The sequence below is a fragment of the Neofelis nebulosa genome, chromosome 6 (assembly GCF_028018385.1).
Source record: "Neofelis nebulosa isolate mNeoNeb1 chromosome 6, mNeoNeb1.pri, whole genome shotgun sequence".
Lineage (NCBI taxonomy): Eukaryota > Metazoa > Chordata > Mammalia > Carnivora > Felidae > Neofelis > Neofelis nebulosa.
Genome location: NC_080787.1, coordinates 32,004,301 through 32,020,071, shown reverse-complemented (window position 1 = coordinate 32,020,071; position 15,771 = coordinate 32,004,301). Strand labels below are relative to the sequence as shown.

The 15,771-nt window shown below is 35.7% G+C and overlaps 1 protein-coding gene across 6 annotated transcripts in view; it reads right to left on the bottom strand.

Annotated features, from left to right (window-relative positions):
* EXOC2 (exocyst complex component 2) overlaps positions 1–15,771 on the bottom strand; it is a 282,492-nt gene that overhangs the window by 107,193 nt on the left and 159,528 nt on the right. For all 6 annotated transcript variants that reach the window (XM_058733209.1, XM_058733203.1, XM_058733204.1 and 3 more), the window contains 4 exons: positions 8,707–8,787; positions 8,189–8,248; positions 7,448–7,509; positions 3,407–3,473 (listed from right to left, as the gene is read on the bottom strand). In XM_058733209.1, coding sequence (XP_058589192.1) covers positions 3,407–3,473; positions 7,448–7,509; positions 8,189–8,248; positions 8,707–8,787 — 270 coding nt within the window. The remainder of the gene's footprint in view (positions 1–3,406; positions 3,474–7,447; positions 7,510–8,188; positions 8,249–8,706; positions 8,788–15,771) is intronic.

Below are 15,771 nucleotides of genomic sequence, written 5' to 3'. Positions count from 1 at the left end.
TAATAAATGTGAGGAAAAAACAATATAATAGATATGGAAAATAAATATATCCCTGTTTTTTGAGGTACACTCTGAACTCAAATGTCAAGCATAGCTATATCTCCCAATAATTTCATTTAGCTCCATCAAAAATTTTAAAACTTTCTAGATTTCTTTATTTAAAATATTACTATATTTATTGCTAGCTGAATTTGGCCTATTCAACAAATATAACTGAAGGGCAAGGAGTTATTAAATGCCTTCAAAGAAATGAAAGGTTGTTAGTGGTCTTGAATGAATCTGTGGATGGGAAATAAATTATAAAACAAGGAAAACAGGGTTATGGTATATATACCACTCCTCCACATTTTGTGAATAAATGGCAAGTAAGAATCAGAAAGAATGTAGTAAACAGCCCTGCATAGGCACTCAGGCCACACTTGGGGAGGGGTATATTCCCTCTTGCTCCATGCCTGGTGTTACCATTATGGGGTCCTCATAAAGAACATGAAATAAAGTAAGCGTAAAGTTTCATCAGCTGCTCTAAACATGCTCTGCTCCGTAAAAATCTCAAATGGTTTTTCAGTTATAAGATCAATCCTCAATTACCTTTCCCTTCAAGAGTCTTCCCCCCCAAATATTAGCCTTATCTAATAGACCCCTAAGCCTGCCACATCTTCTTTGCCTGGTTAATTAACTCTCTTAATTTTTCTCCTTGTAATTTGCATGGTTCTTCCCCCAAAATGGAAAAATGATTTGAGTGATTTGAAGTCTTACTCTTGGCAGCGTATTTTTCTTCTCACATCTAACCAATCATAAGAAGTGAAAGTGGGAGGAACTGAACACCACAAATAATCAAATTCTTAAACTTGGATGACAAATTAAAAGCTTATTAACAATTTAGATGAATATGTATGTTTGAAAATAACAACTCAACCTATCAAAGGTAGTACTTGCTAATTAGGCTATGGCTTTATGCATTATTTCAATTATTTTTCACAGAATCTCTCAGATGTAGGCATTACCATCCCAATTTTGTCCAGGAGAAAACTAGACAACCTCAATGACATGTTCAAGATTCTTCAGTTAGTAAAAAGACCAGGCAAACCTAGACCTCTTCCTTACCATAACTGCTTCTCTGCTGGATAACAGAACAAGACCCTAAGAAGATCTTGATAATCTGTACCAAATCTAATGAGAGATCATCCAAATGTAGCAAAACAGGAACTGAATTTGGTACCAAATGAATAATTTTAGGGAGCAAAATGGGAGCGACAAGGCCCTTGATTAGCAGAATCAAGTATGAAACACCTGGAGTTCGGCTGACAGTAAACTCAATAGGAGTCAATAGAGGTGTTAACATAAGGTGTAGTTCTGGCTGCTTCCCAGTTACCAGGGTCACATCAGAGTCCTATACTCCACCCTTGAAAAAGGACAGAAATAGACTAATAGGAAAACCACTGCCATATTAACTAGGAAATGCCTAAATGATTTAGGGTCTTAACCAAGAAAAAGGAAGATTCCAAGCCCACACAACAACTGTTTTCAAACACTGGAAAGATTGTCATGTAGAAATTAGGCTTGTTCTAAAGGACAGAGAAAAAAGCACAGCTGGCCCAATAACTCACAAGGCCCTTCTCAATTTAGCTCTTTCCTCCAGCCTGTGTCCTTCTCTAGTCTTCTTTCTATGTTCACAGTGGAAAAAATGGTTTAAACTCACTACATCAACTTCCTCAGCTCCTACTGGATCTTGACCCAGTGCATACAGATGGCCCATTAGCAATCCACTGATATGTTTCCTCTACAGTCACACATGACCAACTGTCAAGCCCACAAGGCTCTAGTTTTCATTTGACCCCACCTAATCCTCCATCAGTCTGCAATACTGTTAAATATTCTTTGGTTAAACACGCTTTTCTATCTCAAGAACACTGCTCCATCTGGATTTTCTTCTTTTTCTCTATTATTCTTTTTCAGAAAACTTTGAGGCTCTCTGCTTCTGGTCATCTCATAAATACTAGTATGTTCCAAATTATTTTTATATATTATATTAATTTTATACATTTGGCCCTCCTCTCATTCTACTAGTAGTTTTCACAGTATACTCATCCACTCCCAGGTCTTATCTTGCTTATACAGTTGACCCTTGAACAACACAGGTTTGAACTGCAGTGGTCCACTTACATGCAAATTTTTTTCGAGGTAAACACAGCACAGTATTATAAAGTAATTTTCTCTTCCTTATGATTTTATTAACATTTTTTTCTCTAGCTTACTTTATTGTAATACAGCATATAGTAATAACACAAAATATGTGTTAATTGACTGTTATTGTTAAGATTTTCACTCAACAGTAACTATTTGTAGTTAAGTTTTAGGGAAGTCAAAAGTTATACATGGATTTTCGACTGAACAGGGCATTGGTGTCCCTAGTCCCCATAAGCTCAAGGGTCAAGTGTAAATTACTAATTCACAAATCTGTATCTAGATTTCTCTCTTGGGGTCCAGGCAAGTATATCTAATCACCCACTAAATATCTCTCCTTGAATGTCACTCATTCAGTACATCTGGTCCCAAACAAAATTTTTAATCTTTCCTAATATAACAAATTTCTTATTTAGGAATTCACACTTATAGTGTGTAATAAATGAATGAATAAATAAATATAGTGTTTGTGGGAATGATATAGGGCAGGAAATTTTGGTCATATGTTTTCTTTCTTGAGAGATACACATACATATATACATATACACAACCACATCCTTCAAGCAAATGACAAACCAGAGGGGGTTATTTTTTTTAAGATGGATGGGTTTAGAATTGAAAAAAAAAAAAAAAAAAAAGATAGATGGGTTTGGATTTCAAGACCTGAATTTATACATGTAATAAAGTATGTGTGTGAATCATCCCTAAATACATATATATGTTGAAAACCAATCTAAATGTGTGTGTGTGTGTGTATGTATATATATATATACACACACACATATATATATAAAAGGTAGTATAATTTTGTTTTTGTTATGGAACTTTATGTTCAAATGAAATACTATTAGAAACTATTAGGAATCAGAGCTTCTCTGATTAAAGGGGAAGAGTATGGGGAAATGGGCCCTTTTCTTCTGCTTCCTCTGCAACTTTCACACACCAGGGAACCACTAGGGCATGTATTTTCACAGTCACAAACCTGCATGACGCAGGAGTAGATGGAATTACTTAAGTTACAACTTTGGCTAAAGAGTTTTTAAGTGTGGAATACATATAAAATTATGTTTTTACTAAAATTTTCACAAAAAACCAGTCCCAAAGTATAGAGCAAATATTATAGCAGTTATACAATAGCAATCAAAGTAATTTAGGCTGATTTGTAAGTCATTATATAGTTTTAAAATGATATGTTTAGCTTTCTATTTATCATCTTACTTACAGAAGTCAAACTGAAGTCTTCATGGATACTTCCAAACAAATCAGGAGAAGAAACGTCAACAGAAAGACTAAATACAAAAACAAGTAAGAGAACAGTGACAATTAAAGTACTAAAATTAAAAATGTTAATATAATGTTATATGCTTATTACACCTCAATTAAAAAATGCAATAAACCCTATGTAAATTTGACTTTATTTTATTTTATTTTATTTTATTTTTTCAACGTTTTTTATTTATTTTTGGGACAGAGAGAGACAGAGCATGAACGGGGGAGGGGCAGAGAGAGAGGGAGACACAGAATCGGAAACAGGCTCCAGGCTCCGAGCCGTCAGCTCAGAGACTGACGCGGGGCTCGAACTCACGGACCGCGAGATCGTGACCTGGCTGAAGTCGGACGCTTAACTGACTGCGCCACCCAGGCGCCCCTGACTTTAAAATCTTGGTCAAAAATCTCATAACTCTGTTTTTTATATTAAACAATTAACAGCTCAAAGTAGACACTATAGGCTATCTATTAACAGAGGCCATATGACATTTGCTTTTGGATCTTCCCAATACTCAGTTAAATTTTTTAAAAATCACCAAAGGGGAAAATACCAGATAGTTTAGTTTTTAGGTATAGACTAAATTAATTGAAATGTTTTTGCCTATCAGAATCTCCAGAGGGCTTTTTCAAGCTCATTTTCATAGTAAATCACTTATAGGTGAGTTGAGTTAGGAAATTAGTTAATAACCAACAAGTGACCAGATATACAAAATTGCAGGGAAGGATATACTATAAATCTACTGATTAATTGATATAATAGAATCATAATAAACACTTCAGTGAAAATTCTTTTCTTTAAACCTAACCAATGGATTTTAGATTCATATGGAACACTAAATAGATGAAAATAATAAATAATATCTTAAAACAGAAGCAATAAAAGGGTACCAATCTGAAAAATAATAATAAATGAACTAAAGAACATTAAAATAACACAAACTGGTATAAAACATATATGAATGAATGGAACAGAAAATACAGTTAAGAAATATATAGAGAACCCTAAAGACTTCACCAAAACTACTAAAATTAATAAATGACTTTAGTGAAATCATAGGCTATAAAACCAATGTGCAGAAATCCATTGCATTTCCATACATCAATAATGAAGCAGCAGAAAGACAAATTAAGAAAAAAAATCCCATTTACAACTGCACCAAAAATAATAAAATACCTAGGAATAAACTAACCAAACAGGTGAAAGATCTGCACTCTGAAAACTAAAACAATGATGAAAGAAATTGAAGATGACACAAAGAAATGGAAAGATATTCCATGTTCATGGATTGGAAAAATAAATATTGTTAAAATGCCTATACTACCCAAAGCAATCTACGCATAATGCAATCCTCATTAAAATACCAATAGCATTTTTCAGAGCTAGAACAAACAATCCTAAAATTTGTACAGAAGCACAAAAGATCCCAATTAGCCAAAGCATTCTTGAAAAAGAAAAGCAAAGCTGGAGGCATCACAATTCTAGACTTAAAGTTATACTACAAAGCTGCAGTGATCAAAACAGTTATGGTACTGGCACAAAAACAGACACATAGATCAGTGAAACAGAATAAAAAACCCAGAAATAAACCACATTATATGGTTAATGCAAGAATAACCAATGGGAAAAGGACAGCCTTTTCAATAAATGGTGTTGGGAAAACTGGACAGCCACATTCAAAACAATGAAACAACCGCTTTCTTACACCATACACAAAAATAAATTCAAAATGTATGAAAGCCCTAAATGTGAGACTTGAAACTTTAAATCCTAGAAGAGAACACAGGTAGTAACCTCTCTGACATTGATCATAGCAACTTTTTCTAGATAACTTCCCTGATGCAAAGGAAACACAAACAAAAATAAACTATTGGACTATATCAAAATAAAAAGCTTCTGCACCCCAAAGGAAACACTCAACAAAACTAAAAGGCAACCTATGGAATGAGAGAAGGTATTTACAAATGACATATCCAAAAAAAGGTTAGTTTCCAAAAATTATAAAGAACTCTAAAATTCAACACCCAAAGAACAAATAATCCAATTTAAAAATAGGCAGAAGGGTGCCAGGGTAGCTCAGTCAGTTAAGTGTCCAACTCTTGATTTCAGCTCAGGTCATGATCTCACGGTTTGTGAGTTTGAGCCCCATGTCAGGCTCTGAGCAGACAGCATGGAGCCTGCTTGGGATTCAATCTCTCTCTGCTCCTCTCCCATCTCAAAATAAATACATAAACATTTTTTAAAAATAGGCAGAAGACATGAAAAGACATTTCTCCAAAGAAGACATCCAGATGACCAACAGACACATGAAAAGATGTTCATCACAAATCATCAGGGAAATGCAAATCAAAACTACAATGAGATATCACCTCACACCTGTCAGAATGGCTAAAATCAACAATACAAGAAACAAAAGGTGTTGGCGAGGGTGTGGAGAAAAAGGAACACTTATGTACTGTTAGTGGGTATGCAAACTGGTACAGCCACACTGGTGCAGCCACTCTGGAAAACAGTATAGAAGTTCCTCAGAAAGTTAAAAATAGAACTACACTATGATCCAGCAGTTGCACTACTGGGTCTTTCCCCAAAGGATACAAAAGTACTGATTCCAAGGGATACATACTCTGTGATATTTATGGCAGTTTTATCAACAATAGCCAAATTATGGAAAGAGTCCAAATGTCTATCAACTAATGAGTGGATAAAGAAGATGTGGTATATATGCAAAGGATTATTCCTCAGCCATTAAAAAAAAAAAAAAAAAAAAGGAATGAATCTTGCCATTTGCAGCAAGGTTGATAAAGCTAGAGAGTATTAAGCTAAGCAAAATAAGTCAGTCAGAGAAAGACAAATACATGATGATTTCACTCATATGTGGAATTTAAGAAACAAAACAAAGAGAAAAAGAGAAAGCATGGGAAAGAGGCAAACCAAGAAACAGACTCTTAATTTTAGAGAGCCGATGGTTACCATAGAGGAGAGAGTAAAGGGACAGGTTAAATAGGTGATAGAATTAAGGAGTGCACTTGTGATGAGCACCAAGGGATATATGGAACTATACTGCACACCTGAAACTAATGTAATACTGTATGTTAACTATACTGGAATTTAAAATAAAATAAAATAAAATAAATAAAAAGTTCAGAAATATATTGCACTATTTGGTAGAATTCAATGGTGTCTGAAACAGAAATTGCAACAAAATAATACGGAAAGAAAGACTTATTAATCAACAATATCAGCAAACTAACAATACAAGTTCTTGGTGGATTATGTTAAATATATAAAATCAAATCACAGAAAACCTAGAAGAGTTAAGTATTTATTAGGTCTCAGAGAGGTAGTAGTATTATATACCTAAAGGCAAAAACCAATACCAAGAAAATCACAAAAATGGAAAACTTCTGAAATTATCAATTACAGATATAAGAGGCATCTATTTCAGTATTTAACCTTAGGTTCAGAAAAGTTACACGTGTCAAATACATTCAGGTATCATTCAGATAAAATAGATTTCTGAAAGACCCTATAGAACAACATTATAAAATAATTATTACCAGAATTCATAAATATTAACAATCAAAATGTGTTCTTCTGGAACTCAAATAACTAAGCCCAACCCTGACTTAATTCTACTAGCAAAATTAGTCTTTAACAAAAGTATTGCTAAATCTCTAACACCAGAATTCTAAAGGTTATCAACTAGGAGTTATATATTTTAATTTTCATTCTTATTATTTATAAAACTTGTTCCTTTCAATAATTAGTAAGCTAATAAGGTGTTCAGTTTGCTCAACATGTCTCTAGTAATACTAATTAAGATGAGTTCAGAAGATAAATCATATAGAAAATATAGGTCAAATATATAAAAATATGATTCCAACATACGTAATCTATCTCTTCTATTGCCTTAGGATATAAGATCACATATAAAACATTATTCTGTATTTTTAATCTTCCTAAATACATCAATGAGGTTAGTGTTAGTTTACTTACTGTGTAGTATCTACATCTGCATCAGGCTTAGTGCTCAACTGTTCCAGACAGTATATAAAAATCTAAGTCAAAAATAAGAAGTTTCAGTGGCATGAACTCTTAGATACTGACATATTTGGACATTAAAACTAATTTTATGTAAATAAAAAACCAGAAATATATATACTGTGTTATATGTGTATGTACGCATGTATATCTCCCAGAAGTGATAGAATATATATCCTATATACATACTGTTTATGTATGCTCTGGGTATATATATGACAATGCATATAACATAAGTAATGGTCAATTAAAAGCATCTGTGTTTTTCTCTGACTATAAAATCTTGAATATATTTTAGGAAAAAGACCTTTTCCTTCCTCTCATCCACTCAGTCACATGCTCAACTTTATTAATGTCCTAAGCACTGGTTCCAATCAAAGAATTTCATACTCTAGATACGGTATAAACAACTATCACATCATTGAATTTGTGCTCTAAGAGAAATAAATGTAAAGTACAATGAGAACACAAAAAAAGCAAGTATAATATAAAGGGGTATTGCTAGAATAAGTTGGAATTAACCATACCTTGAACTTTATTTTTGTTACCTTACTTCCTATAAACTATTATGGACTCAGATAAGATGAAAAAAGAATACACATTCAATATATGTTACACATGTATTATTAATAGAAGGAAGTTTACTATAATTTGCATTATTTTAGGCTTCAGGACATCAGTACTTTTACATATTACCTGCATGATATTGATGCTGAGTTGACAAACCTCCTCCTGTGTTTTAGGTTGTTGAAAGACCTATAAGGAAGAATTTTGATGAAAGTTTTTAGATTTAGCTAAGAAAACAAAACTTTTTGTTTGTGAAGTTCCATATAAAAAATTCACTTATGGGAAACTGCTTCCAGTGTGGGTAACCTTACTCCAAAAGGGACAGGTATGAAGAGCTGCCCTACAGGCAGTGTTTTGGCGCCTGTGTAAGACACTGGCATGGAGCTGGTTGATAACATGCAGGTCAGTTATTCTCTCTGTATACAAAGTGCCAACAATTCCAAGTACTCTATCTACAAGACTTACATTCACATTTTAACTTCCATCAGCCTATCTGGGAACCAAGAAATCGACACACAAAATCAAGTAAAACAAATAAGTATCTGAGGGAAAAGGTCTTTTGTGCTGAAATGACTCATTTACAACTGTGATTCCCAAGGGTTCCTGGGAAAGTCTGAAATAGAAGTTGACTTTAATAGAAAACTTACACTGGCTTCTCCAGGCTTGCACTCTACAACTCCTTTAAGTGACTGCAGAGAATGTATAATGCACTGTTCAAATTGACATGGCTGAAGGAAAAAAAAAAAAGTACATTACCTTAAAATTCAAAAACAAGCAATGGTGATTAAGACATTTAACAGAAGCAAATTATGGCCCCAAACTCTCAATTTTACAGATTTATTGAAAGGAAAACAGATGCAAACAACTTGACAAATAATCTCCTACCCATCAAGATTTAGATTTGGCAAGTTTGCACTTGATATTTAAATATGGGTAAATCTTAACTCTAAAGTACATCTAATTCAAATAGAACAGAAATCAGGTATAATTAAAATTCTTCTTAAAAATCCTACTCTTCTAAGAGGGAAATGACTTGATGAAGAACAGATACAGCAAGTTTATATTTTAAACACTACTTCGAAGATATATTCTGAGCTCAATCTTCCAGATCTTTCACATCTCTGGTAGTGTTCAACAAAATTTAATGTTACTAATAATGATTTGTAGAAGGTCCAGGAAATTCAATTCAAAAGTCATTACAGTCATTTTTTATATACATTAAGTCATAAAATAAGTGAAGATATGTCCAACAACTGGCATTCAGATAAATCTGAATGAATTGTAACACCTTAGCTCCTACTGTACTTAAAGTTTCACTTTGTGCTAGGCATACTCTAAGTGATGGGGATATAGGAATAAGATTGAGTTCTCATTAAGTGTATGCTCTAGGATAAGAGTCACAACCAAAAAAGTCACAGTCAACAAAACTGTTACTTTTTACTAAAAAAAAAAAAAAAATACAGAAATAAGTTAACTACAAACTAGAGTAAGTGCCATGGGGAAAAAAAAAAAAACAGAACTCAGAAATGATGATGATGGAGGGGAATCTGCTCTAAGATGGTCAAAGACAGTGAGAACATTTAAGTGGAGACTTGAAGGGCTAGAGGACTCAGCCCCGTAAAAGATAAGGGAAGGGAGTGGTGAGCTCAGGGAGACAGGGCAATATGTACACAGGCCAGGGAGGGCAGAGCCTAAAGGAACTCAGAAACCACAAGAACAGCAGTGCATCACAACCACTAAGCATGAGTTTGGCAGTACAAGATGAGGCTAAGGGTCTGGGTTTCACTCAGACAGAGGGCTGTATAAGACACATAGTTGAGGGGCTCCTGGGTGGCTCAGTCGGTTAAGCGTCCGACTTTGGCTCAGGTCATGATCTGGCGGTTCGGGGGTTCAAGCCCTGCGTTGGGCTCTGTGCTGACAGCTCAGAGTCTGGAGCCTGTTTCAGATTCTGTGTCTCCCTCTCTCTCTCTGACCCTCCCCCGTTCATACTCTGTCTCTCTCTGTCTCAAAAATAAATAAAGGTTAAAAGAATTTTTTTTTTTTTAAAGGCACATAGTTGAATTAAAACACACACACACACACACAAAAAAACCTCTGCAAAAATCCGGAGTCAGAACCTCTCCTCACTACATGCTTCAATTTGTTAAAAGAGATTGGGGAAAAAAACTGAACAGAAGAGACAAGTTTATTTTCTTACAAAAAGGAACCCAGATTTAATGAAAGCTAAAATAGTGCCTCAACATAATGTTATTTTAATACTGCACTTTGAAGCCACCAGAGGGCACCATAAAAAAACAAAACAAAACAAAACAAAAAACAACTTCTAAGTACAAAAAAAAAAAAAAAAAGAATATGGGATAAAATACCAACTGCACAGAACTATTTCAAGAGGTATGTTTGTTAACTACCTGACCTAATGCCTCCAACTTACCCACCTCAAAAGGTAGGAAAATCTAAGAATAATGGTGAAAATTAAATCCAAAATTCAACTGTGGATAATTAAACCTGTTGTTACTTGGATTTCTTGCATTAATATTTGGACTAGATTTTCTTAATTTCTTTTTATATCTACACTAATACAATAAATGGATAATACCAGAGAACTGAATTAGTAGTTTCAGTTAAATTGGGAGTAATGATAGTCTAAACATCTGCTATTTCTTTTTTCTAAAGAGAAGCAGTGCTATTCCTGCATATTGTCAGTGAATCATCCAATTTAGCTGACTATAAGAGCTATCACAAATCATTCCAGTTCTTATAAAAGAAAAAAATTCTCAAAATTTCCAAATTGAAAAAAGCAGTACACATTTTCAATATGAAAAGAAAGCAGGATGCTTTCAAAAAAGCTGTTTCAGAGCACTGAAGTGAGGTTCAAATTAAATATACAGTACTTCAGGGGTGCCTGGGTGGCTCAGTTGGTTGAGGGTCCGACTCTTGATTTCGGCTCAGGGTCTTGGGATTCGGCTCAGGGTCTTGAGCCCTGAGTGAGGCTCCACATTGAAAATGTAGCCTGCTTAAGACTCTCACACTCCTCTGAAGGGTCTGCATCCCTCCAGGTGCTGCAGGGCCCTCCCCAGGGGACCACCAAAGAAAAACCTATCTGAGCGTGCCCTCCCGCCCCTGTGCACCTTGCAGATCCACCCCAGCGAATAAGCCAGATCCCAATGAAGCAGCACCACAAGTCTGGCAGTGTGCAAAGAGCCCAGACAGGGGCCACACCACTCCACAGTGAGTTCTGCCCCTGGGAGAGGGGAAGATAAGGTACACACCAGTCAGACTGTGGCCCCAAAGGTGGGCTGGGGACAGACATGGGGTCTGATTGTGGCCCCGCCAACTAACACAGGTTACTCCAGACAACACAGGGGAAGTGCCTTGCAGTTCCGCATAACTCCAGGGACTAACCAAAATGACAAAGCAGAAGAACTCTCCTCAAAAGAAACTCCAGGAAGTAGCGACAGCTAACGAATCGATCAAAAACGATTTAAGCAATATAAGAGAAAAAGAATTTTGAATAATAGTCATGAAATTAATCGCTGGGTTGGAAAAAAGTATACAGGACAGCAGAAAATCTATTGCTACAGAGATCAAGGGACTAAGAAATAGTCATGAGGAGCTAAAAAATGCTATAAATGAGGAGCAAAATAAAATGGACACGACCACAGCTCGGATTGAAGAGGCAGAGGAGAGAATAAGTGAATTAGAAGATAAAATTATGGAAAAACAGGAAGCTGAGAAAAAAAGAGATTAAAAAAATCCAGGAGTATGAGGGGAGAATTAGAGAACTAAGTGATGCAATCAAACACAACCATATCCGTATAATACGAATTCCAGAAGAGGAAGAGAGGGAGAAAGGGGCTGAAGGTGTATTTGAACAAATTGTAGCTGAGAACTTCCCTGATCTGGGGAAGGAAAAAGCACTGAAATCCAAGAGGCACAGAGAACTCCCTTCAGACGTAACTTGAATCGATCTTCTGCACGACATATCACAGTGAAACTGACAAAATACAATAAAGAGAAAATTCTCAAAGCAGCTAGGGATAAACACGCTCTAACTTACAAAGGGAGACCCATAAGACCAAGGGCAGACCTATCTACTGAAACTTGGCAGGCCGGAAAGGAATGGCAGGAAATCTTCAATGTGACGAACAGAAAAACTATGCAGCCGAGAATCCTTTATCCAGCAAGTCTGTCATTCAGAACAGAAGGAGAGATAAAGATCTTCCCAAACACACAAAAGTGAAGGAATTCATCACCACCAATTCATAGCCCTACAAGAGATCCTAAGGGGGATTCTGTGAGTTAAATGTTGCAAGGACCTCAAAGTACCAGACACAACACTACAAGCATGAAACCTACAGACATCACAATGACTCTAAACCCATGTCTTTCAATAATAACACTGAATGTAAGTGGACTAAATGCTCCAACCAAAAGACATAGGGTATCAGCATGGGTAAAAAAACAAGACCCATCTATTTGCTGTCTACAAGAGACTCATTTTAGACCTGAGGACACCTTCAGATTGAAAGTGAGGGGATGGAGAACTATCTATCTACCATGCTACTGGAAGTCAAAAGAAAGCTGGAATAGCCATACTTATATCAGACAAACTAGACTTTAAATTGAAGGCTGTAACAAGAGATGAAGAAGGAGATTATATAATAATTACAGGGTCTATCCATCAGGAAGAGCTAACAATTATAAATGTCTATGCGCTGAATATGGGAGCCCCCAAATATATAAAACAATTACTCACAAAAATAAGCAACCTTATTGATAAGAATGTGGTAATTGCAGGGGAGTTTAATACTCCACTTACAACAATGGATAGATCATCTAGACACAGGATCAATAAAGAAACAAAGGCCCTGAAGGATACATCGGATCAGATGGACTTGAGAGATATATTTAGAACTCTGCATCCCAAAGCAACAGAATATACTTTCTTCCCAAGTGCACATGGAACCTTCTCCAAGATAGATCATATACTGGGTCACAAAACAGCCTTTCATAAGTATAAAAGAATTGAGATCATACCATGCACACTTTCAGACCACAATGCTATGAAGCTTGAAATCAACCACATGAAAAAGTCTGGAAAACCTCCAAAAGCATGGAGGTTAAAGAACACTCTACTAAAGAATGAATGGGTCAACCAGGCAATTAGAGAAGAAATTAAAAAATATATGGAAACAAATGAAGATGAAAATACAACAATCCAAACGCTTTGGGATGCAGCAAAGGCAGTCCTGAGAGGAAAATACATTGCAATCCAGGCCTATCTCAAGAAACAAGAAAAATCCCAAATACAAAATCTAACAGCACACCTAAAGGAAGTAGAAGCAGAACAGCAAAGACACCCCAAACCCAGCAGAAGAAGAGAAATAATAAAGATCAGAGCAGAAATAAACAATATAGAAACTAACAAAAACTGTAGAGCAGATCAATGAAACCAAGAGTTGTTTTTTTGAAAAAATAAAATTGATAAACCTCTAGCCAGGCTTCTCAAAAAGAAAAAGGAGATGACCCAAACAGATAAAATCATGAATGAAAATAGAATTATTACAACCAATCACTCAGAAATAAAAGCAATTATCAGGGAATACTATGAAAAATTATACGCCAACAAACTGGACAACCTAGAAGAAATGGAAGAATTCCTAAACACCTACACACTTCCAAATCTCAAACAGGAAGAAATAGAAAGCTTGAACAGACCCATAACCAGCGAAGAAATTGAATCAGTTATCAAAAATCTCCCAACAAATAAGAGTCCAGGACGGATGGATCCCTGGGGAATTCTACCAGATATTTAAAGCAGAGATAATACCTATCCTTCTCAACCTATTCCAAAAAATAGAAAGGGAAGGAAAACTTCCAGACTCATTCTATGAAGCCAGCATTACTTTGATCCATAAACCAGACAGAGACCCAGCAAAGAAAGAGAACTACAGGCCAATATCCCTGATGAATGTGGATGCAAAAATTCTCAAGAAGATACTAGCAAATCGAATTCAACAGCATATAAAAAGAATTATTCACTCTGATCAAGTGGGATTCATTCCTGGGATGCAGGGCTGGTTCAACATTTGCAGATCAATCAATGTGATACATCACATTAATAAAAGAAAATAAAAGAAACACATGATCCTGTCTATCAATGCAGAAAAAGCATTTGACAAAATTCAGCATCCTTTCTTAATAAAAACCCCCGAAAAAGTCGGGATAGAAGGAACATACTTAAATATAATAAAAGCCATTCGTGAAAAGCCCACAGCTAATATCATCCTTAATGGGGAAAAACTGAGAGCTTTCTCCCTGAGATCAGGAACAGGATGTGGACAGGGATGTCCACTCTCACCGCTGTTGTTTAACATAGTGTTGGAAGTACTAGCGTCAGCAATCAGATAACAAAAGGAAATCAAAGGCATCAAAATTGGCAAAGATGAAGTTAAGCTTTCACTTTTTGCAGATGACATGATACTATACATGGAAAAACCCGACAGACTCCACCAACAGTCTGCTAAACTGATACATGAATTCAGCAAAGTTGCAGGATACAAAATCAATGTTCAGAAATCACTTGCATTCTTATACACTACTAATGAAACAACAGAAAGACAAATAAAGAAACTGATCCCATTCACAATTGCACCAAGAAGCATAAAATACCTAGGAATAAATCTAACCAAAGATGTAAAAGATGTGTATGCTGAAAACTATAGAAAGCTTATGAAGGAAATTGAAGAAGATACAAAGAAATGGAAAAACGTTCTGTGTTCATGCTTTGGAAGAATAAATATTGTTAAAATGTCAATACTACCCAAAGCTATCTACACATTCAATGCAATCCCAATCAAAATTGCACCAGCATTCTTCTCGAAGCTAGAACAAGCAATCCTAAAATTTGTATGGAACCACAAAAGGCCCCGAATAGCCACAGTAATATTGAAGAAGAAGACCAAAGTGGGAGGCATCACAATCCCAGACTTTAGCCTCTACTACAAAGCTGTCATCATCAAGACAGCATGGTATTGGCACAAAAACAGACACATAGACCAATGGAATAGAATAGAAACCCCAGAACTAGACCCACAAAAGTATGGCCAACTCATCTTTGACAAAGCAGGAAAGAATATCCAATGGAAAAAAGTCTCTTTAACAAATGGTGCTGAGAGAACTGGACAGCAACATGGAGAAGAATGAAACTAGACCACTTTCTCACACCATTCACAAAAACAAACTCAAAATGGATAAAGGACCTGAATGTGAGACAGGAATCCATCAAAACCCTAGAGGAGAAAGCAGGGAAAAACCTCTCTGACCTCAGCCGCAGCAATTTCTTACTTGACACATCCCCAAAGGCAACGGAATTAAAAGCAAAAATGAACTATTAGGACATCATGAAGATAAAAAGCTTCTGCACAGCAAAGGAAACAATCAACAAAACTAAAAGGTAACCAACGGAATGGGAAAAGATATTTGCAAATGACATATTGGACAAAGGGCTAGTATCCAAAATCTATAAAGAGCTTACCAACTTCACACCTGAAAAACAAATAATCCAGTGAAGAAATGGGCAGACACATGAAGAGACACTTCTCTAAAGAAGACATCCAGATGGCCAACAGGCACATGAAAAGATGCTCAACATCGCTCCTCATCAGGGAAATACAAATCAAAACCACACTCAGATATAACCTCACGCCAAA